The sequence below is a fragment of the Triturus cristatus genome, chromosome 3_1, assembly GCF_964204655.1.
Source record: "Triturus cristatus chromosome 3_1, aTriCri1.1, whole genome shotgun sequence".
NCBI lineage: Eukaryota > Metazoa > Chordata > Amphibia > Caudata > Salamandridae > Triturus > Triturus cristatus.
Window position 1 is genome coordinate 636,980,999 of NC_140583.1, and position 24,172 is coordinate 637,005,170.

At 41.8% G+C, this 24,172-nt stretch overlaps 1 protein-coding gene across 4 annotated transcripts in view; it reads left to right on the forward strand.

Annotated features, from left to right (window-relative positions):
• LCTL (lactase like) overlaps positions 1–24,172 on the forward strand; it is a 181,571-nt gene that overhangs the window by 50,374 nt on the left and 107,025 nt on the right. For all 4 annotated transcript variants that reach the window (XM_085644612.1, XM_085644614.1, XM_085644615.1 and 1 more), the window contains exons 2-5: positions 10,654–10,732; positions 11,476–11,711; positions 12,231–12,391; positions 15,514–15,601. In XM_085644612.1, the coding sequence (XP_085500738.1) occupies positions 11,588–11,711; positions 12,231–12,391; positions 15,514–15,601 (373 nt within the window). In that variant the 5' untranslated portion in view covers positions 10,654–10,732; positions 11,476–11,587. The remainder of the gene's footprint in view (positions 1–10,653; positions 10,733–11,475; positions 11,712–12,230; positions 12,392–15,513; positions 15,602–24,172) is intronic.

Sequence of the window (24,172 nt, forward strand, 5' to 3'; positions counted from 1 at the left end):
GACTTCAGTGATCGAAATTGGGCAATACTATATCCACTTAGTCTTCACCATCATCAATATAAAATAACATAAGACAACAAAACTGAAAATAAATCTTTGTACAACCAACTTTTGGAAAGAAGCCCGTTGATTTCCAAGTGGGCGTAAGTGGTGTAAGTCGCTGGAGATCCCTTCCGCTTATAATAATAGGGAGGGTGCAATATTCAAATTGATCACTTTGCCAAAATTACTCAGTGTGGTGCGGAACACCCTATTCCCCATGCTGGGAATTATATTTCTCCGACTGGACAGAGAGCTGTAGACTCTATTAGTGGAGGGGGTACCCCAAGGATAGTAACGAAAATGCTCTGCAAATCAATATACAATGGCGGATTGCTATACTGGATATGACAGACTACACCTGGACTGACCAACTCCTGCCAATAAATGTCTGTATGTAAGCCAGAGAGATAGCTCTTCAGTCAGACTTGAGAGATCGATGATAGAAACATCCTTATATATACATTATATAACATTTGGCTAAAGTTACTAAAATCCGTCGGCACAGAACAGGCGGCATATCCTTCTCCTATCTTGGTGCAGTTACATGGAGCAAACTCCCTTTGGAGCTACGTACTTATTTCGATCTCCCTACTTTTGAGAAAAAATTAAAGACATGGCTCTTTCAACAATCTTCACAGGCCAATCACCGCGGGTGTCGTTATGTCTGTTTAGCGCCGGAACACTCTCTGATTAGCTGCGCACTGTATACATCTCAATAACATAAAATAACATATATATGGCAGCACCAGAAGGAAAAAACTGTTAATAACCATGTAGACGAACCTTGCGGCCTGGCGTAGAGCAGAGCGCTATCTTGGGTGGAACGGTAAAGTCACAAGAGAAACACGGAGGGAGGAGAGTATGCTGAAAGAAGTAGACAAGTCACAAAGGTTCAAAGCGTGGAAATGTATTTGGTGATCTACATTAGGGGCCTACAGGATGGTGGAAATGTAAAACCCCTGTCAAGCCTGAAAAATGAATATCACTGGACCTAGGCCTACACGTGCACAGTTAAGGAATGCTTTACCTGGCCTGAAGTCCCTGGGCATTCCCCATTGGAAGACAGAGCACCCTGGGGAATTGGGAAAAGGGGCAATTTCATCCTCCTAAAAGACCCTCATAAACAATACGCTAGATGGGTAGCAAAAATTATGATGTGGATGGGAGGAAGATGTGGGATTAATGTAACAAATAGATGAGGATGCTGTATCAATATATTCAAGAGAGGTAGCGATCAAGGTAAGATTAGGCCTGAGGTCATTGAAAATCCTACACGGGGTATATTATCATATAAGGGGACTCTATACAATGAGATGGTCCTAAACACCCAACTGTCTGAAATCTGAATTAAACAGCACACAACATGGATCTGTAACAAACTACAGGAATAGTGGCAGAGTGTATTGGATAAACTGGGGCAGATTTTATAGTCTGAAGTCTTGCCACTGCCTCAACGTGTGATCCCGGGGATTCCCAACTACACAGATCTTAGAAAAAGCAAGCTTATGCTTTGTATGCTATGACCGCTTGGCACTTTGAAAGGAACTGGGGATCTCAGCACAAGCAAACAAAGCAAACATGGGAACGTGGTATGGATGTGTGCACTGCCACTGAAAAGGTAACAAAAGTGAAACGTTTGCCCCAAAATTTCCAAAAGATTTGTGATTTTAAAGGGCTGCAAGATAATGCAAAGTAATTGAATGGACAAGGAAGGGCTTGAGAAAGGGGCAGTTTCAAGGTGGGGGGCCAGGATTCTTTGCCCCTACACTAAGAGCATTAACAACACTAAGGATGCTAGCGTGATGCTGTCCTCTCCTATAAACGCACCCTGGCTATGTATCCTATGTTGAAAAGTGCCCATGAATTGGTAGTGATATGTGTACTGGTTGTTATGATATGGGCGGTAGAAAACCCCAACATATCAATAAAGATATTTAGGAAAACATTGGACGATAGACAATGCAACACATATACAGTGATAAGGATACACGCACAGCCTTCTAAATGGTAGATGCTATACATTACAAAAACCACCAAGCAATAACAATTAGAATGGGACCCATTTAACAAGTACATGTATTTAGAGATCTTACACATGTATATTGTATTTTGGCGGGGCACATCTAGAAGGACCTATCTTACCACCATAGAGGGAAGCTTCCTCTTGGCCTTTCCAAATAGATCAACCAGGGAGGAGATACCCTGTCAAAGGATCCTACTGGATGCTCAATATTCTCTTACACATCTACAGGACTCATACTCTGTTCTTAAAACTCCTACTGGATTAGGAGTGGGGCCTAGCCACCAGAGGGGGGCCACAGCAACACCACATAATCTAGCATACAAACATTTAATTTATGATCTGTAATGCTTCGCTGAGCCTTTGGAAACAGAGTTGGTGTTTTTTGTGTAGGTTACTTGACAGTGAATGCTTCTTCCAGTGCATTGGTGAAAGTTGTGACTCTTTCTTGCACAAACAATTCTCCATAAATATGCATCCAGACTCCGTTTATGCTCAGGTTATGTTTAGCCCTCCAGTTTCAAAGTTTTTCCATGCATATTATTAGTAAGAACTTGATCTCTGCATGGGTTCTGGAGAACATGTGCATTTGCCCTGTGTTAGACTGATAGTAAGGTTTCTGCAGGCTTTTGATTTTTGCTCCACAAGAAACACAAGAGCGAGGTCAGGAAGTGCACTCAAAAGTGCACTCCTCTTTCAGAGTGTGATTAATGTCTTCTCGCTAGGCTGGAAGACACCAGCTGCATTAATAATAACAGAGGAGACAGGGCCTTTGCCTTCATTGTAATAGTAAAACGTGCCTACTTGCCTAGTGTTCCATCAACTGGGTCCTTCACTCCGTTTGTGGGAGAAACGGCTGGAGAGAGGATGTTTACTCCGCTTGTGTGAGATATGGCAAGCATAGGGCATGTGTGTTGTACTCTCTTTCAAAACTCCTGTGGATGGATGGCTGGCAAAATAGAGACTATAAGGGAGTTATTTGTTGAGTGAGGGATGGTTTAGGAACATTCAACCGCCTTCCCTTTGCAGCAAGCCGGCCTTAGTAGCTGGAGGGTGGGAGAGGCCTCTGTTTGAAGTGCGAAGGAAGTTCATGGCCTCTTCCTGCTTTCCCTTCACCAGGGTTGCTATTGCAGACTGTTTTGTGTAGTGGCTGGATAGGATTGCCTCTTCCTCTTTTCTATTTTTGTTTCAAATCTCCTGTCAGGACACAGTTCCATCACCTCGCCCTACTGATTCATGCAGGCCAAAAGCCTAAGGCTGAGACTGCCTGTGTGAAACTCACCAACACCCCCAAAAACAGGTTTAACTGCAAACAGAGAGGGGCTCTGGAATTCACTTTTGCCTTCTGAATGAGTTTTCTACTATGCTCCAGGGCTGGAGTGTCCCACTACCATATCCCTTGTCAAGCCAGGGACAGACTTGGGGATCATTAATACTAGAAGGGATGCTTGACTCTCTCCTTGAAGGAGGAAGCCAACTACTCTGGGGCCGATTCCGATCTCGCTCGGAAGGGCTCCGAACGCGATCCGGACGTAAAAAGTACGAGCCGTACGCGTGTTCTCCGCCCAACTCGTACAGTTGTACGAGCGTGCAAGTACGATGCGAGAAACACAAAATCGCCGACCGAATCATTTCCGGGTCCGAACCGCCCTGTACGCCTCATCCGTAAGCAAACCATGCCATTCAATAGAGGCGAATTCCGACCGAGCCAGTATGATGCATGTGTCGAACAGCCGGATCGAGGCAAAGTTTCCAGCTCGCAAAACGTCAGGGAAGCTGCCTTTGGGGGTCCGCGTTGGACCCCCCCGTCACCCGTAGCTTTACGACTTGGACACAGGGGGAGACCCAAGGGTCTCCCAAACACAGGCATGTGTGGTGCGGACGGCACTGACGCGTACCCACTGTAGGGGGCACCCTTGTGCGAGACGTACCCATTTAGTCAAGGGGAGCCCATGTACGCATCGTATGACTGGCTCCCATTGACTTCTATGGGAGTCCGACCGAACTGAGTCCAGCAGCATGCGGCCGCATCGTACTCGCTCGGTCGGACTGCAGGAGTCTGGCTCGGTCGGAAAACACTCCGGATCTGGCACGGTCAGAGAGCTTTCTGACCCAGATCGGAATCGGCCCCTAAGTGAGCGGGTGCTAGACAGTACCTCTACAGAGGAAGGGTTGTCCATAAAAGGAGACCACAACCCAATGGTCTCCTGTCTGGGGAAACTGTGCAGAGGGATCCGCTGATTATCTCTATATCAATGCTGTGAGGCCTAGGGAAACGACCAGTCCTATAGGGCACTGTAATGGGCCCCTTCAGTCCAAGTAACTCTCAGTGTGTTCCCCAAGTTGCCCCCTGCAGGACTAAGATCTTGCTCAGTCTGCCACCCCAGTCTGAGGATGTTTGGTGGGTTTGCCAGTGAGGTTTAAGCTCCAAAACCCTGCAAACAGAACCCCAAACCGGTCAGCAGTTGCAGATGCATTCCTGTTTAAAGCCACACTTCGTAGAGTGACCACGTGGCCCTTTTGCATCACCCACTGTTTTGTGTGTGGACCAGACATTAGAAAACCTGATAAATAGCATATTGCAACCAGCAAATCTGCATATATGATTTATTCCATGCTGTTGTTTTGTGTGTAGTAGTTATAAACAAGTTACTCATATATAAAACACAAGTGTTAAAATCACAATAACTAATCCTCATAAGGGGCACCATTGTTTTCTTCTGCAATTTGTTTTTAGAATAGGATTCGAGAGGCATTAAACTGTATTTTCTCTAGTCAGTTATGCTCTACTGTGGTTACAGCAAAACACACAAGATGATGGACGGAATGTTGCACATTGGCAAAACATTCACCCCCAGTCACAGATCTGGGTTTAATCCATCGTTATTTTGCTCACCACGCCACCCCAGTTCAGACATTGCCATATGCAAATCAGTCTTGATTCTGTGCCTCATGGTGTGCCCAGACGTTGGTCCCGTGCTCACTACACCACTGGAGTCAAGCTATCCTGGCTGAAGAGGGGTGAAACCCCGAAACCGGTCCTAGGATGCTTGATTGCGGTCCAGGGAAGACATGGCTTGGCAGTTCGGGCTGGACTGTTCCCATGAGGCACAGGGTCAAAACTGATTTGCATATGGCCATGTCTGAACTGGGGTGGCGTGGTGAGCAAAATAACGATGGATTAAACCCAGATCTGTGACTGGGGGTGAATGTTTTGCCTATGTGCAACATTCCGTCCATCATCTTGTGTGTTCTACTGTGGTTACAACATGGAATCTGAGCTTTGGACACTAGTAATGCATGTATACATTTTTGCTTGCTCCAGATAACCTGTTATTGGAACACATTTGTTTTCGTTGGCAGGGCAGTACCACATATACAATACATGTTTGGGTATTTTTTCCCCACAAAATGCAGTGGTATCAAAATTGATATTTCACAAAGGCCTGTGAACTATTTTCCATATTTTGCTCAAATGTCATCATAATATTGGCCTCTGTAGAGTCTCACTAGTGTCTATTGCTTAACTATTAACCTCTTCATGAAATCTCAAGCAAAACCGGGATATTCAAACTGTAGTCAGTGCACATTGTAAACTGAACATTGCAGGATTCAAGCATCTCTGGGTTTGTCATTAGTCATTGTTTAATTAATTAATCAGGCTGTTGTGGATTTTTTTGCAGCAGGATGGCATTTGCAACATGCAGTTCTGGTGCAAATTCCAGTACAAGCTGCACTCAAGCAGATGAACTTTAATTCGTGGGCTGAGGTTTACCATTAACAATATATCAAGAACAGTGAAACACATTACAAACTCAAACCATTTAACGTTATCAAAGATAAATGGTCAGTACATAAATGTCTGCGTTATATAATCCAAATCAATTTAAAATTAGCAAATACAAACAAAATGCTAAAAGTTGTCACACAGCAAAATTGATCAAATTCAGTTTCCTATGAAGGGATCAATCAGTGCTGTGCTAAGCTGAGAGGAAATATGTGAGAGAAGTCAAGTAGGAGGAGTCCGCAACTAGATCCTCTGTTTTTGCTAGGTAAGCGCCGCGATACTGAGGCTGCTCCTGTTAGAATTTACATGCTGCTACTAGCGCGAGTATAGCGCTTTTTAAATGCGGAAATAATTAATTAATTTGCACTTTTAAAATTTTTTCGAAGGGTCCCGTTTTCTGGTGGGGTTTGAGTTAGGATATACCCACACTCTAATCGGAGATTGCACCGCTGTTGAGCGGGTCTTTAGCTGCTTTCTTGGGTTCTTGGGGCGGGAGCCATCTTGGGGGAGGAAGCGCCGCTTTGGGACGCCATTGTGGTTGACAGCCTAGTTGCTGCCTGGCCACCTTGCACGCTCGAGGCTACTTAACCCTGCCACCATGCAGGCGCGCAGCGTATGCGCGCAGCGTGGGCGCGCCGGAGGCTCGCCAGAGGCAAGCCCATCTGTGCCCATCAGGGACCAGACGGGACCCGGGGCCACGACCCCTGGTTCTCGCTTGGTATACACCAGAGGTGAGTTGGAGTCTTTGAACACCTGCAATTTTGATATTAGCCCAGATTGTGTTGACATTCTTGTGCGTGAGAGAATCTTGTCCGCCCCCACTCCCCAGCCGGGTCGTAAGGTTATGAGTCAGGCCCGCGGCTTACGCTTTGGCCTCCTTAACACACGCTCCCTGCAACGACATAATTTAGAGGTGTTTACCCTTCTTGAAGAAGGAGAACTAGATCTCCTGGGACTCACCGAGACATGGTTAGAGGATTCCTCTATGCCGGATCTCGTCGCCTCCCTACCATCCGACTTTTCGGCACTTTTCTACAATAGATCTGGAGCCAAGAGGGGGGGAGGTGTTGCCCTCCTGTACAACTCACGCCTATTGGTTGAAAGGGTCTTGACGGAAAATTTGGCAGGCGCGGAAGTGATGGGCGTTAAGTTGCAATCAGGGACGGATTGTCTGCTGATTCTGTTAGTCTATCGCCCTCCGTGGACCTCGCCTGATTTCCCGGACTTTCGCTCAAGATATGACAAGGTAATGATAATGGGGGATTTTAATTACCATTGGGAGAAGGTCCCAAAAGATGGTCAGGCGTTACAGATCGATGAGGCGTTAACCTCATTAGATCTGGCTCAACAAGTAAGAGGCCCAACACATGCTAAGGGACACACCCTAGACTTGGTGTGGACGACAGTTCCTGTCCAGGACATGGCTGCGGCTCTGCCATGCGTATGGTCTGACCACCACTTGGTGAGAGGCAAGGTTTTGGCGGACAGACTGAAAACAATAACCAAAGGAGGATGGAAGGCAGTTAGGAAGTGGAATAAGTTTGATGGGGATAAAACGATAAATTTACTTCGCACCAACCCCCCTGCCAACAATTGCCCCCTCAACCCAGAGGCCCTCTGTGGGGCACTCATGGACAAACTTCAGAATGCCACAGACAAAGTTGCACCAATCTGTAGGGTGAACCGTACGGATAGGAAACGAGGGGCCCCGTGGTATAATGACTTACTCAGAGCTCAGAAACGTGGGATACGCAAACTGGAAAGAACCTGGCGGAAAAACTACAATCCTGACTCTCGTAGTAACTATCTACGGGCTCTCGCTGGTTATAAGCAAGCGATTATAGCCAGGAAGTCCGAGTTCTACGAGGAGAGGATTTCTACGGCCACGAACCCTCAGAAAGAAGTCTTCCGAGTCCTCACGGAGCTCAGGAAGAACAAGGAACAGCCCCCGGACTTTAGTCAGGAGGACTGTCAGAAGTTCCAGGATTTCTTCACCAACAAAGTCATTGATTTGGTCACTGAAATTACGGCAACCTCGCAAATTGACTGTCCACCGGTGGATATCCCAGCCATACTGCCAATTATAATCCCGCTCTCTAATCTACCCTTGATTACAAAGGAGAGTTTAGTCTCCCTCACGGGACGGGTCAAGTCCGGCTCTAGGGCGGATCCATGCCCACCTGAAGTCTTCAAACTCGCACTCCCGGGCATTGAGGATGACGTGCTGAGTCTCCTGAACCTCTCTCTACAAACTGGTCAAGTGCCATCTGCCTTCAAGGAAGCCCGTCTGATTCCCTTGCTAAAAAAACCGGGGGCAGACGCAAAATGTCTGAAGAACTTCAGACCAATTTCCCAGTTACCATTCTTGGCGAAGGTCCTGGAGCAGCATGTCCTTATCACCCTTTCAGAACATCTGGAAAGCAACACGCTGCTAGAGCCGAATCAAGCAGGCTTCCGTGCGAATCACAGCACGGAGCTGGTTCTGTTGTCAATCGTAGACGAACTTAGGAACAGAGCAGACAAGAAAATCCCGGGGGCCCTGGTGCTGTTGGACCTCTCCGCGGCATTTGATACCGTGTGTCATGCACAACTACTGTCGCGGATGAGGGACTTCGGCATTCAGGGCATAGCACTGGCATGGTTCACATCCTTCCTTCAAGGGAGGACGCAGAAAGTGCAATTAGGTGACATGCTCTCTACCGCAACCTCGATCACTTGCGGAGTCCCACAAGGGTCTGCTCTGTCACCCCTATTGTTCAATATATACCTACAGCCTTTGATTCGAATGCTTAATCAAATGGACTGTCAGGTATATAACTACGCAGACGACACCCAGATCATTATCCAGCTGGAGGATAGCCAGAATGCCTTTACCAGACTGCAAAACATTTTGAGAAGTACAGCTAACTGGATGTCCGGCAACTCCCTAAAAATCAACCCGGACAAAACCGAGGTGTTGCCGATTACCATCGCTGGCAACCCTTGGTGTGACCGTTTCTGGCCTGGGGAGTTGGGCACGCCTCCAGAACCGGCTGAGGTGGTTAAGAGCCTGGGCATCCAGGTGGACAGCAAGCTGTCCATGAAAAAGCAAGTCACAGCTGTGGTGGGCTGCTGCGTCGGCCTCCTTCGCCAACTCAGGAAAGTTTCCCCGCTGCTCTCTTTTTCCACCCTAAGGAGCGCGGTTTCTGCAATGATTTTGGCTAGGCTGGACTATGGCAATTCATTGTATATAGGACTCCCACAGGGCCTCTTAAACAGAATGCAGACGGTCATGAATGATGCTGCCAGGCTCATTTTCAAGAAACCAAGGAGTACCCAGGCATCCCCCCTCCTGTGGGAACTCCATTGGTTGCCAGTTAGGCAGAGGCTAATGTTCAAGGGGCTCTGCATTGTACACAAAGCGCTTCATGGCAGAGCACCCACCTATCTGAAATCTCGCCTGTCCCTTTACAAACCAGGGAGGGTGCTTAGATCTGCTGATTCCATATGTCTGGTTCAGCCACGCTGTAGACTGACCACTGTGGGTGGGCGTGCTTTCTCACATACTTTGCCAGCTATGTGGAATAAACTACCGCTGAAACTCCGCAATGAAAAGAAACTAATGCCCTTCCGCAAGCAATTAAAAACTGTGCTTTTCCAGCAAGCGTGGGGTGGCCGCTAAATTTTAATCTGATGCATCTTTTTATTGTATAGCTGATCCTAACAAAGCGCTTAGAGACCCCTGGGTTATAGTGCGCTATACAAGTCACAAGAAATAAATAAATAAAGGCAGAATCGAATAAGGATTCAGCCTGGTATATGAGACCACATTTCCTTTGGAGTTTAACTCTGAGCAGGAGTGTAGAGAGCATCCAATCTCAAAAGAATGGAAACGGGGCATCTGAATGTAACTAGCTCACAATGACCAATTAAATCATACACTTCCTTGCAGTGGAGAAACGACTTCCTTCCGGATCCCATGAAGAGAACCAATCAAAATCTAACATCTCACTATAGGGCATCTTCAGTCTTATTCCCAGACAATGCACCTTGGAAGTTTTCTGCTGGGTGTCCTTCAACAGATATCTCGTAGCAGGATGATACATCACAGTCAGCATGTCCCAGGCAAAAGTGTGGAAATTCTCTGCTCTATGGAATGCATACAGATAAGCAATTCTTACAGAAACCAAAATATTTTGCAACATTCTAATTAACTACTGCAGATTGGCTCCTGATACGAAACAAAGAACAGCAAACACAGAACCTTTTATTATTTTACTGAAACTGAGGCCTAAATTAACTATAGTTAACTTAACATGAATATCATAGTTTATGCAGGTGAAAATGTCAGCTAAAACATACCGTTTTAAACAAACTAACCATTGAAATTCACCAGTTATAGTTATCTCAAGTAACTACAACTAGTGCCCTAAAGTAACATTAACTCGTGCCTTAAAGTAACTATAACTTGCGCCCCCACCATGCACAGTGTGGCCATTAATGATGTGATTTCACATTTTGCAGTGATGTTATCAGTGATGTCATACAGCATGTCAAGAGTGATGTAATATGGGAAGTATTCAGCAGTGCATGGCGAGGGCGTGAGTTATAGTCACTTTAGTGTTTTTCCTGCTAATGGTGGTGGTGTGGCCGTAGAGAGGTACAAAGATGGTGATTCCAGTCTGTGGCTGTAATTATGAAAACATTAAGGGCATTAAGCAACGGTATATACATGCATCAAAAACAGGGGTAGAGACAATATTACAAGGCTGCAGTTGAGAGGAAAGCAACACTCAGATTGTGTATGTTTTATGCTTTTCTGCAGAAGTGGCACATCGGAGATTGCTTGAGACCAGCGGGGAGGCAATTATTCGTCACCCCAGACTGAAATGGGTGGTTTTCAGGTAAGAAACATGCTCTTTGGGTTGCAAACTGATTTGCATCTACACACAGTTCATGTATGTGTTTGCTTGCACCTTTTCTCAAACAGAGAATAGAAGAGTTCTACTTTTAACACATTCGATAGATAGGATTTCTGTAATTCTTAAGTTTTTCTTACGAATGTGAATCTGAAAGATTCCGAATGCTAGAAAAGTTGATTTATCTAAATTCTGCAACCTATCATCATTTTTTGTTAGATATCTAGGTGCATCCAGATATTCAGATTTTGAATTGCAATGGAGATTCAGAAAAAGGCTTGCAAGCAGGTCTTTAAAAATTATAGTACCTGAATTGTTGTGTACAATTGCAGCATGACTAGTGGAACTGTGTATGTCTCATGAAATTTTGATTGGTCTTTTGCAATTTTTGTTTCAGACTATACATCATACAGATGCAATCTGTGAGCAATGCAATCCATCTAAATTTGGAATGTTTCCAACATTCATTCAGTCATTAATATACTTAGGGAGATTTGAATATAGAATTCTGATTCACAGGCAACCATTCCAATGAGCCATTTAGAGTTCGCACTACACCAGTTTGAATTCCAAGTGTCATATACCTGGCATTCCAAAGGATCCTCTAGAATTCCAATATTTTTCCATTTTGCGAATATGGATCGTCAAATGTGCTACAAATTTTGGCAGCACTAATGATCCAAAATTGTAATGATTCCATCCATGTCCATCTTCTTCCGTCTCCCCAGATGACACTGGTTCTATGACCCGCTGAGGTTTACAGCACAATCAAGGCATACCTGCAAGAGTGAAAGTGTACCGGAAAGATTTCTGAAGTTGACTGCAAAGTGACATAAGAGGATGAGGATGTGTGTCTGGAGGCTGTGTCAAGCACTGTTGCTGATGCAGTGGCTGAGAGCAGAGGAGGACCTGCAGTGGTCGAACGGGGAACGTGGCTCCTTCTACTATGGATCATTTCCCTCAGGTAGGTGTCTGCTCAGATAGTAACTTTGCCAAGATCAATGCTTCAACAATTCTTGAGGAAGAAAAACGGTGGATAAAAAATAAACGTTCTTCTCTAGAAGAAGTTAGGAGCTAACATTGGCTGCCCACATAGGAAACATTTAGGAAATACAGAAGAATTGTTGCATGGTTACAAGAACGGTGGATGGAAAGAAGGATGGACAGAAAGATAGCTTTATTGAAGAATGGGTTGATGGGAAGCCGACCTGTCCGACATGGGCAGATGTGCTGATGAAGGATAGATGTTCGGATGAATAAGTGAATAGATAGCTGGTGTGCCAATAGGTCAGAGTTCTCTAATTGGATACATCAAGAGGGGGAAGCTAGATTGGTGGGTGGGTTTATCGTTTCTGATTGTAGACGGGGAGATTTAAGCATATGAGTGAGGGTAAAGAAATAATGACAACGTTCTTTGAAAATGGATTCAACGTAGCATCTACTTGATGCCCATCAACTTGAATTCCTCCTTTGTCTTTCACAGGATTTTCCTGGGGTGTCGGCAGCTCTGCCTTCCAAACAGAAGGGGCATGGGACAAGGATGGCAAAGGGAAGAGTATCTGGGATGTGTTCACCCATAAAAAGGGAAAGGTGTTTATGAATGAGACAGCAGACTCTTCATGTGAAGGGTACTACAAGGTGAAGGTAAGATGTCGATAAGGTATGTTATCAGAGGAGGAGAAAGAGGTAGCGGTAAGAAATAAGAAACATTTCTTCATCGTACGTTGGCCAAGCTGCTTCACAGTAGTAGTAGACACATCTCCTAATAGGTAGATATTGCTTTATCATTGATTCAGCGAGCGTGAAAGTGAGAATGTAAACTGCTGTTCTGAATCTAATCAAAGTCTATTCCGCCTTTTGTCCCTTCAAGATCATTAGAACAAGACCATCACATTTATTTCTGCCATTTAGCCTAAATCCTGCCAGTTAATGTTTTTTTATTTTTCATTCATGGAAAGGTTCCACAATGCTGCAAGTGTAAAAATGAAATAGAGAACCTTTGAGTTGGAAAACAATATCTTCTTTTATTAATTTACCAACATAAAATTCAATTTGTGTTATGTGCTATTTGAGTGGTTAATATTATTCATATTTCTATATATATAATGAGGGCATCACCAATACGACAGAAGCATGTCTCTCTCTAGGAACCTAACTTTGCAAGGTAAATGAAGTATTACTGTGTCTTGGTTTTTAAGTGCCTTGTGGAACATTGAGGGTAGAAAGTGCTGTATACATGAGGGTTCACTGATAGAATATCGATGCTAAAAACATCGATGTTCTAAATATCGAAAAAAAATATCTACTACAAAAATATTGACTCCCATACCTTAACAGGTAAGTACAAAAATATCGAAGTAAAAAATATAGATGTAAAAAATATATATAAAATAAAATATATATTAAATATTAATATTATGTTTAACATTAATTAAATTTAATTTACATTATAACCAAATCTAAAAAATAAACTTAATTTAAAAAATATATAAACACACAAACATAATTTATACATATACATACATATCCTTTAAAGTTATTTATTAAGTAGTATCTTTATTTAATTTTCAAACTTTAAAATTATATAAAAATAATATATATATATATATCAATAATTTAAAATACAAAAAATTCTCTAATAAATTAAAACATTAAATTATTTAAAAAAATTAAAACTTAAATTTCGCAATACAATAAATGCAACAGTAGGGAAAATGTTGGATAGCGGAATAATTAAATTTACTATTCCAACTCCAGTGAGTGCAACAGTAGGGACAGTATTGGATAGCCGAGGGGTAAAAATTAATATTCACACTCCAGTGAGTGCAACACTAGGGAAAATGCTGGATAGCGGAGGGGTGAAAATTACTACTCCCACTCCAGTGAGTGTAATATTAGGGAAATTGTTGGATAGCAGAGAGACAATTACTAATAATATTTCAACAATTGAAAAAATTAAAAATTAATTAAAGAAATATTTAAAAAATATATATTTAAATATATTAAACATATAAAAAGAACCCATATTATAATATTAATTACATATAACAAAAATCTACACATATTATATACAATAAATTAATAAATACATTTATAAATAATAATTTAAAATGAGCAAATATTAACAAGCAAACATTTTTGTAAAGATAAATCAATTAATTTTATTTCCTACCGTATAACACCACACCAATAAAAAAATACTTCAAAATGTTTACTTATTTCCATAGTTAACATAATTAATAATCAATTAAAATATTATTATCAATAAAAAAATAAACATTCATTGAGTACACATGGTTTAACACTATAATATCCACAACACACACCTGAAATAATTACACAATTACCATAGTTAATTACTAATTAATTAAGATTAATTAACAACAAATTATTAATTCATCAATTAAAATTAAATTACTTGCCACCATGTACATCTATAAACACCACAACACACAACTAAAATTATTTAAACAATTACCATAATTATTGCCAATTAATTAATTAAAATTATTAACAAATTATTAATTCATTCATAATAAATTACTTTACACATTTAACTCTATAACATCTCAAACAAATCTTAATAAATAAAAAATATTCAATACATTTAATATAATTAAATTACTTCCCATCCTATTCCCCTATAAAACCACAACGGAACTAAAAACGTAAAATTCAATTAAAAAAATGTATAGCTACTAAAAACAATCAATACGTTTTATATAATTAAATTACTTCCCGCCCTATTCCCCTATAAACCCACAACCCGCTATGGAACTAAAAACGCAAAATTCAAATAATAAAAAATATATAACTACTAAAAATAATCAATACATTTTATATAATTAAATTACTTCCCACCCTATTCCCCTATAAACCCACAACCCGCTACGGAACTAAAAACGCAAAATTCAAATAAAAAAATTAATAACTACTCAAATTTTAACACATATAATAAAAATACAAACAATTCTTATACAAAAACATACATCACATACATATAAAATTAATACTAAAAAACATAACTAATAAAAATCGATATTTTTAACAGCTATATTTGAGCAAACGTTATTAAACACTTCAATATTTTTAACATCGATATTACTTACCTAAAATCGATATTCTTGACCACGAGAATTTGTCTGTCGATATTCCTGACCCACGATATTTATGACTTGATATTTCTGCAAATCGATATTTTAGACTCGATATTCTGTCTCTGCACCATATATGAGCAAGAGTTGTCTTTAGAAAATGGTTGAAGTTACATTAATATTGATTTTCGATATTCTCCTACAAATTCCTGAAAAGTCAGGATATTCATTTGGACAGACAAATCCGATGCTACAGCAAACGTCCTGCGTCAACCTGACATTAAAATATTGTCACTCATTCTCTTTTCTGGATGTTAAGCATTAGAACACTGTAAATAATTCTGACTGCCTGACTTTATGTAAAAAATTAAATTTGGTCTTTCTACCTCTGAATTTATTTTCCATGCCACAGTCCCCTGTTAGGGTATCAAAGTGCTTTATAAATGTTTTAATTAATTTATAGTGTCTACCTATAAATAATGGATTTCTAAAACAAGTAAATATTTCCTTTCTGATACCCATCCAAAGTGAGCTGGACTAAACAAAGTTTGAGCACCTACTAGAGATCATCTGTGCTAGGAAAAAGTTCCAAGAGTAAACTTTGAGATTATACACAGGCTTTAAATTGCCCTACAGTATTTCTAAGGGCTGAATGTTCACTTATTTCCGTAGGAAGATATCGGCTTACTGAAAGAGTTGAAAGTTAATCACTACCGGTTCTCTATTTCGTGGCCACGACTGATCCCTAATGGAATCAAAGGTAAACTGAACATTTTACAAGTTATGTGATGAAATAAAACAGCATTGGATTTTTCTATTCATAACAGCCCCAGAGACTGTTTATAGGTGGTTTGATTAGATGTACTGTATTGACACAACAAGAAATTCTGAGGCGCCCCCACCATTGAGGGGTAAAAGATGATTTAGGGGTTGGTGTCTTCGGCAATTTATGTATTTATTTATTTTTATTTGAAAAGTTTTATATAGCGCTGGCAAGACCCAGGGTATCAGAGGGCTTTATATGAGCATTAATCATTACCGTCAGTACAGTTGATTCAATGGGGTAAAATTAGCAGACAGGGCAGTTTATAAACAAATTCTTAAGTTAACGAATAGGCAAAATAGTTGTTGCAGTGAGGAGAAATTGTCAGGACAGACTGTTAACACGAAGACATTAATAAATTGGCAAAGGAACAAGGAGAAGGGTAATTTACATGAGACAGGGCTATCATGAAAGGCCATTTTTATACATTGACAGAAACACAAGGTTCAGTTCATTTTTGGAAGAGGGGGAGAGGAAGAGTTCGGAACTGGCAATACATGGACCTAGAGACCCATCCCTTCAGAGGTGTGAAATTCATGAAAAGAGAGACTTGAGTATCGTTACCATTTTTTTTTTGTCTTCATTTGTCAATATGCAAAAATGTCAAAGAAGGTCCATTCTACTAGGACAAGGGGTGCCCGGTCTCTCCATACGGAGGGGATGTAATAAACATCCCGGATTAGCAGATTTACCCCTGTCCGGTCAAAGGGACTAACTTCACTAAACAGGTAAATGAAGCAGTAACTCTAAAAAAATCAGACCAACCTGTGAAGCATATTATTAATCATAGGACCATAGATATAACAAAAGAAACAAAAGACGGAAGACCATACTTAAGAAAGGATTTACAAGCCATGGAGTTAATTACCTAACCAAATTTAAACTCAAGTTAGAGAATACTTCCAGACTACAGAGTTGAATTTGTTACATGAACCTCAAACCATGTGCCCCATAATTCCCAAAATTTTGTTCTCTCAACCTTTTTTATAGCTTGGGCAAGAGTCGCAACCCTTTGTATTGATCGAATCCGTTCCGCCTCTGTACGGGGGCATGGGAGTATCCATTTAATGCACAACTCCCTACGCGCGAGAAGAATTAAGACAAAAATGATGGCTTTTTGAATTTTAGGAAAGTTAGCCTTTTCCACTCCTCCCGCCAGAACCCCAAAGATGACTATATCCAAGCTCACCTTTAATTCTTGGCCTACGACTTCCGATATGATCTTACCCACTTTTTCCCAGAAGGCCCGGATCAAGGGACACTGCCAGAACATATGGGCTTCATTCGCATTTTCTTCGCCGCATTTGGAGCATTTTTTCACTGCCCCACTTCCCATCTTCGATAGTCTCCTGGGCGTCCAGTAAGCCTTATGGACAGTGAAAAGATGGTTCTTTTTCAGTGGAGCAGATCTCATGTGATGCCATAAATAAGCCAAAGATACTTGCCATAAAGCTTCATGATCCTGGTCCGACAGTTCCCTCTTCCAGCTCTCCGTCAGTGAGTTTTGTGCCCCTTCTTCTGCCTGAATCAACATCCAATACCACGCTGCGATTTCTTTCTGCAGGGTGGGACGTAGACGTATGCTAGCCTCCGCCTCCAGGTTCCCCTCACCGTCTTTGGCCAAGGCATTTGCCAAGCTGGCTAGTTGATAATATTTCAATTTTGAGACAGAGTCACTGGAGATCTTTGACAGTCTCGGACACGAAATTAATTTAGAGTTTACTAGGAGCTGCCTCCAATGTTTGAGAACACACTCGCGCAAGGGGGTTGCTAGTGAATCCAAAAGACAGTCGGGGGAACCGGAGATTCCCAGATAGGAGCAGAGTCACAGTAATATGGTATTTGTAATGTGAGTCTTATAGAATACCAGATCTTGGCTGCACCATGAAGAATCTTCTATCTAACTTTTTTGAAAAATTTAGGAGGACCAAATTTAAGAAGGAAAGATTCTGATTGAACTTGGGGATCCTTTACGAGAGCCTTTAAATAAGGAGCTAAGCAGGTACTGTCCTTTAGTAGCTGGTGAAAAATCTTTAGATGGAAGGCTCGATAGTATTGGTATAAATCTGGGGTGGCAATGCCACCTTACTCTTTTTTCCTTCGTAGTTTCTTCAAGACAATTCTAGGACATTTATTTCTCAGATAAAACTGGTAAACTCTCCTTGTATTCTCTTAAACAAGAATTTCTTAAATTCTAGAGGGATGGTGTTGAACAAAAACGTGAACTTCGGGTGCACTGAAATTTTTAAGAGATTTGACCTGCCAAGAAAGGACAGTGGAAGCGCTCTCCAGACTTGAAGTTGTTTCTTAACTGATGTAACTAGTTTGTCAAAATTCACCTGAGCTAATTTTTCCAAATTATGAACTATTTGTACTCCCAGATATTTCATTTCTTGTCTTATCAGGTTACTGCTGTATTGGGTGTTCCATTGCATCAATTCTGTTTTTTGCTGGTTTACGGAATACCCAGATACGCTTCCAAATTGATCCAGAGTCTCCCAAATAGCCAAGAGTGAGTTAGTTCGGTCACCAATAAAGATCATTAAATCATCGGCATATAGACCAATTTTTTTTTACCATCCATTACAGAGAAAAGGCTGGATACTCCGACTTGCCCTTAATTTACAAGCCAAAGGCTCAATGTAAATATTAAACAGAAGGGGTAAAGGGGACAACCCTGTCTAGTCCCTCTACCAATATTTATTAATTTAGAGAGGTTCCCATTTACTAACACCTTTGCCAAAGGATTTTTATATACTGCTTTTGTTGCTGTTAAAAAGCTTTCTCCTAGGTTAAAGCGTTCTATCATTTTAAACAGAAAAGACCAACTAACCTTGTCGAAAGCCTTGGCGGCATCTAGGGTCATCACTGTCAAGGGGTTCCCAAATTCCTTCACTAAATCTATAGTAGCAATTAGTTAATGAGTTAACTCATAAAATTGCCTCCCCCTTATAAAACCTTTTTGCTCACCAAGGATTAATGATCCTATCACCTTATCCAATCGTTTTGTCAAGGCATGGGTATAGATTTTACAATCACTGTTGAGGAGACAGATTGGCCTATATGATTCACAGACCCTCACATTTTTGTTTGGTTTTAAAAGTATGGTTATAGTAGCCATATCCCAAGATGACGGGATATTCTGTCTAGAAATAAAAGCAGAGTTAAACAGTTGCAATAATATCGGGGCAAGCTCTTCTTTCAGTATAGTATGAATTTCATTTGGAAGAGCATCCGGACCAGCAGCTTTCCCTTTTTTCAAACCCCTAATAATAATAAGTATTTCCTCAAGACTAAATGGACTATTTAGCCTGTCTTTTTCCGGGCCCTGCAATGAGGGGAGTTCAATGTCTTGAAGAAAATCTTCAATTTTTGTATCGTCTACTTTGAGATCTTCTTTGTAAAGGTCTTGAAAAAAGGAGGCAAACGCATTCTCAATCTCATCTTCATCAGAGATTATATCAATAGAAATTTGACATCTAAGGTCTCTAATCTGATTTCTTGCCTGGTTAGCCTTTGTTTTTCATACAAGCAGTTTGCCGCCCACCTACCCCTTCCAAATTCATGGTGTGACAGTCTACTAGCTTCTCATTTTTCCCTGATGATTGCCTCAAGATAATCAGCATGCTCCAATTTTGCAATTTGCAATTTTGGAATTATTTGCAACCTATTTAAGCTTCCTAAATTTTGTTCAAGTTCTACCTGGCAGCCATGAATTATAGTTTCCAGTTTTTTTTTATATCATCCTTGACTTTCCTACTTTGTACGATAGACAAGCCAGTTATGATCCCCCATATGTAGGCCTTATATGTGTCCCAGACCACATAAAGTGGGGCCAAATCCATATTGACAAGAAAAAATTCACGTGGGAAAGCGACCTTGTTCTTAACATGACCTCTAAAATAACTGCTGAATGATCAGAAAGACGTTCCGGGGCGTAGGTAACTTTAATAGTGTTTTTACTAATATAGGTGTCCACAGGATAAAAATTGAGCCTGGATCGATGGGCGCATTTTTTATTGTGGAAGGTAAAGGCTCCCCCACCCGTCCCAGCCTCCATATATCTACAAGGCCTATATCTTCCATGAGTTGTATTAAGGTACTTCTCATCTCGCGAGTTACTGCTTAGATGTTGTATCCTGAATTGGATCTATAACATTAAAGTCGCCACCGAATATTATAGGATTGTTAATATCTACTAGATGGAGAAGTAAAGTACATAGCGAGGCCGGATCATCTATATTAGGGCCATAGTATCCCACAAAGGTCAGCCAAGATCCGTAAATATTGGCCCTAGCAATTGCCCATCTACCGAGGGGATCAACCACACATTCCCCTAAGGTAGCTTGAATGTTTTTTTTAAGAGAAGTGCAACTCCCTTTGATGGGCATGTTTAGGTGGTGCACACACAGTGTTCCACCCAGTTTTGTCCTTTGAGTATCTCAGCCCAGTCATCTTTTAATAAATGGGATTCTTGTATTACTAGCACCTCGCTGTCCGAGAGTCTCAAATACTCTAGAATTTGTTTTCTCCTAGAGACAATTCTGAGGCCATTGACATTCCAGGATAAAACTTCCAATTTTTGGGGTTTATCTGAATTCATCATATACACAGTAATTTGGGTAACTCAAGGTATCTGCGGTGTTTCGTATGTTTATAACTCTTTGGAAAGACTTAACTATATTTTAGTCTGATTGGATTATATTGACAAATGAGAATTTTTTCTTTTTTAACCCATATGCTCCACCAACCAGTGAAAAAGTTAAATCATCTTTTTGTTTATGTTTTATTTTTTGCCAGTGACCCACCACTCACCCCCCTACTCCCTTTCCCAACCTTCCCCCCCCAGGAAACCCTCCTAACATTACTAGAGGTATGTTGATGTTACCTCTGATTTGAGCTCCATTGCTTCAGGCGGAAATTAACAAATTACTTTTGGTGTGCTTTAACTTGTTCAATAAACTAGCTGACTTCGGTGGGGTCGCTGAAATTATGTATTTTATTGTCCCACATCCCTTTTAAGGAAGCAGGGAAGAGTAGATTAACAGTAGCCCCCAGTCCTCTCAACTCTTAGATAAATTTCCCTAGCTCCCATTGTCGATCTTGAGTAGTGAGTAGTTAATGGAATATGATTTAAAAATAACCAGAATTCTCCTTGGATTTTTTTTCCCCGGTCTCTTAAGGTCCCGATGTACTCTCTGGATGTCTTCCTCCAGAGTAAACTCCTCAATATTCATGTTGTACTCTTTTAAGAGTCTGATTGTGAAACCCCTTATGTCTTCCCCTTAAAGACCCTCCGGGACATTCAGGATCTTTAATTTTATTTCTCCTGGCGTTATTTTCAAGAACTTCCAGTTTGTCCCCGAGTTCTTTGTCACTGTCTTCCAATTTTACAATCTCATTTTTATTTAAGTCAACTTTTTTTGAAAGGTCATCCAGGGAATTCTCCATTACTACGACTATGTCCATCAAATTCTTAATCTTATTTTCCAGGATCTCACAAGTGCTTTGGATCTTTTGCTGATTTATCTCTGAGACGGCAAACTTTTCCCTGACTTCCGTTAGTAAAGTAGATAGTAATTTTTCCATACCGAGCTGGTCAGGCTGGCCAGGCTTGCCAGGCGGTTCAGCCGACACAGAGGCTGTTTCAGGAGGCTGGTTAAAAGTCTTTGTGGAACTAGCCTCTGCTTGCACCCTAACTTGTTTCCTGCTATTACTGCTAAAAGGCTAAACTTGTTGTCTAAACATAAAATACCATCCATGGCTTCCATACGAACAATGCCGTCCGAAATGCACGTGGGGTTGTCAGAATCAGAGGTATGCACCGACTCTAAGAGTGTAGGTACCGAAGTCGAGGGGGGAGTTAAATGCACAATCTGGGATTGAACTTTAAAATGAGAGCGAAGTGAGGGCGTAATGGTTAAGCATTCAGGATTTCTTTTAGACCGTCTCTTCCCTGACCCCTGTGTAGGTTTATCTATCAGAGAGCCCTTTGCAGTGCTAGCTGGAGGAACCAGCAGGGAGATGTGAGAGCCTCCTTTATCCAAAACCTTTTGAGAGGGTAACAGGGGTACTTTTTTAATTAAAGGTCCTGCAAAGTTTTGACCCTTTCCCTTTAAGTCCCGACTTCTCAGGGTATATCTGTTAGTGGAGCAGGTAGAAAGTTCTCTCAAACCCTCACTCCCCCCTCCTTTAGAAGGGAGATTTGAAAGCCCCGTCCAAAAAGTTTTTTTTGCCCCTTCTCCCCTCTTACCGGAGTTATCAGAGGTTTTATGGTGAGCTTGACCGTTTCTGCCTTTGTGCCCTCCTTACCACTGGAGGGTAGGGACTTGCCAATGTGAAATATGCTGCACTCCTGAGTGTGGGCGGTCGAATTACAGCTCCCGCTGTCCCGAAAGCTGATCCTGGCGGCAGCACGCTGACTCTGTCCAAGCCGGACCGCTGCGTCTGCCCACACGCTACACCGCTGCTCAGATGCCATCTGGAGAAAACAATCAATAGCGCGGACATAGAAACCCCCGCAGCGGGAGCCGCGAAAGTAGAAAGAAACCCTCGGAGGAATCAGGGAGTCATCCAGAGGCAGCAGCCCGCTTCACTACACACAAGCACAGGTATATTTACAATATATTTACCGCATGGGCAATGGAGCTCACGACCTACACTAACTGATGGCCGCCATGTTCCCCCGAGTATCTTTACCATGCACAAGTAGGAGTGGTTACAAGAAGGACATTTCGAGAGGGCCTGCCAGCCATAAGCAAAGGTATCATGAGGGCCACTGCCACATAAGAATACACGAGGTTGTGATAGTCCCTGCCCTACAGGAACATGAGAAGCTATTTGGACACCTGTTCTTTGGGAGTAGGAAAGTAATGAGGGACCCTGCATTTTGTGTACACCAGTAAGTATGTGATTGCCTGCCCATCAATGTTCACTGGAGTTAGGAGGAGAGGTGCCCATCAAGAATCGATGGGGGAAATCTATGACGTCCCCTGCCAGTCAGAAAAAGGGACAAGAGTTATGAGCCCTTCAGCAATATATAGGTACATTTTGAAGTTGGCTGCCATTCTCAAATAAATAAGAAAGTTATGATAGCCGCTCAGGGACAAAACGTTGTATGCGTCCCAGCACTTCAAAGCAAGAAGTTTGAAAGTTAGGAATGGTAAAATAGGGAAAGAGGGTAGATCATTCTTTGAAGGGTGACACTTGCAGTGTTCCACTTTTAAATCTTTATTATTTTCAGTATAGATAAGATCACATTATCTCCCAGTCAATATATACAATTACAGTTATTTCGGCAAAATATTTCATACTTTTTCACTATCACATTGTAAAGTGCTCTAATAAGTTTAGTTTTTAACAAATTAAAAGGTGAATCTGTGGCTAACATTTGCTATTCAGCCTCCAATGGCATGCTGATCCTGAAAGCGCAAATGTCCTTGCATCATGCAACCAACCATACCATTCTGTTCCCATTTAATCTTTTCCAGCTGACTATGTTTCCCCTGTGGTATTGGCATCTTTGAACCTACTAGAATGATCTGCTTGATTTGAGGTGCATCCAAAGTACACCCCCAACCATCGTGGGGGTGGGGCATTTGCTAGATCCCACGTATCAATTAATGGAGAGTATGATGGATTGTAGAAGCAGATCCCTGGAAAAGGTGTCTACTGGCCCTCTTGTTAAAATGTACAGTGACCATTACAAGGATTCTATGCTTCTTCACTGATTGTGTAGTGGGTCTGACCTCTCTGGTTTTGAAGTACTGGGGCCTACACTTCTGTAACTGTGGTGGTTTCACACGTCTCTAGCTTCAGACGTGCAATCGACGTTCAGCTCAATGATCTGCTCTCCAGCAGCACGTGGTTAAAATTAGTTTTGGTTACCTGGGCAGATTCAGCCCCTGATCTATCAGGCGACAGCTTGATTCCACTTGCGGTGTGTGACCTGTAAAACCGAAAACCACATCACACTGACACCCTTCACCCACCAGTGTAGGAGGCTGGAAAAAGCCAACAAAGAGGTTCACTTTTTGGACTGAATTGAATGCAAAGGCACCAGTTTGTCAAAGGTAAAAGCACTCTGGAGCCAAAGCAGTGTACTTGTATTGAACTTGATAAAAAAAAATCTCTGCAGCCCCAGTTCAAAGGATTAAGGGCCAGAGGCAGCAGACTCAATGTAGGGACAAGACCTGGAACCAAAGAGATGGCTGCAGCTGCTGCCGCTGTACGGAAGATGAGGAGCTGCACTGCCCAGCTTGTAGGGACATTGCCCTGACCAAAAGGAGACAGAGCCAAGTGTCAGCTGTCTGAGACCTGAATGGAGACCAGCCCAATGAGAGATTCTGCCTAGAAGACACAGGATGTGATGCATAGATGACCTAGACAAAGCCTAAATTAACTTCTATATCACAAGAGGCTGAAGGAAGTGCAAGAGAGATTGAAGCACTGTGCTTGCAGGTTAGATTGCATTATCTCCTTTGTCTTAAACGCTACACACCTGCCCTA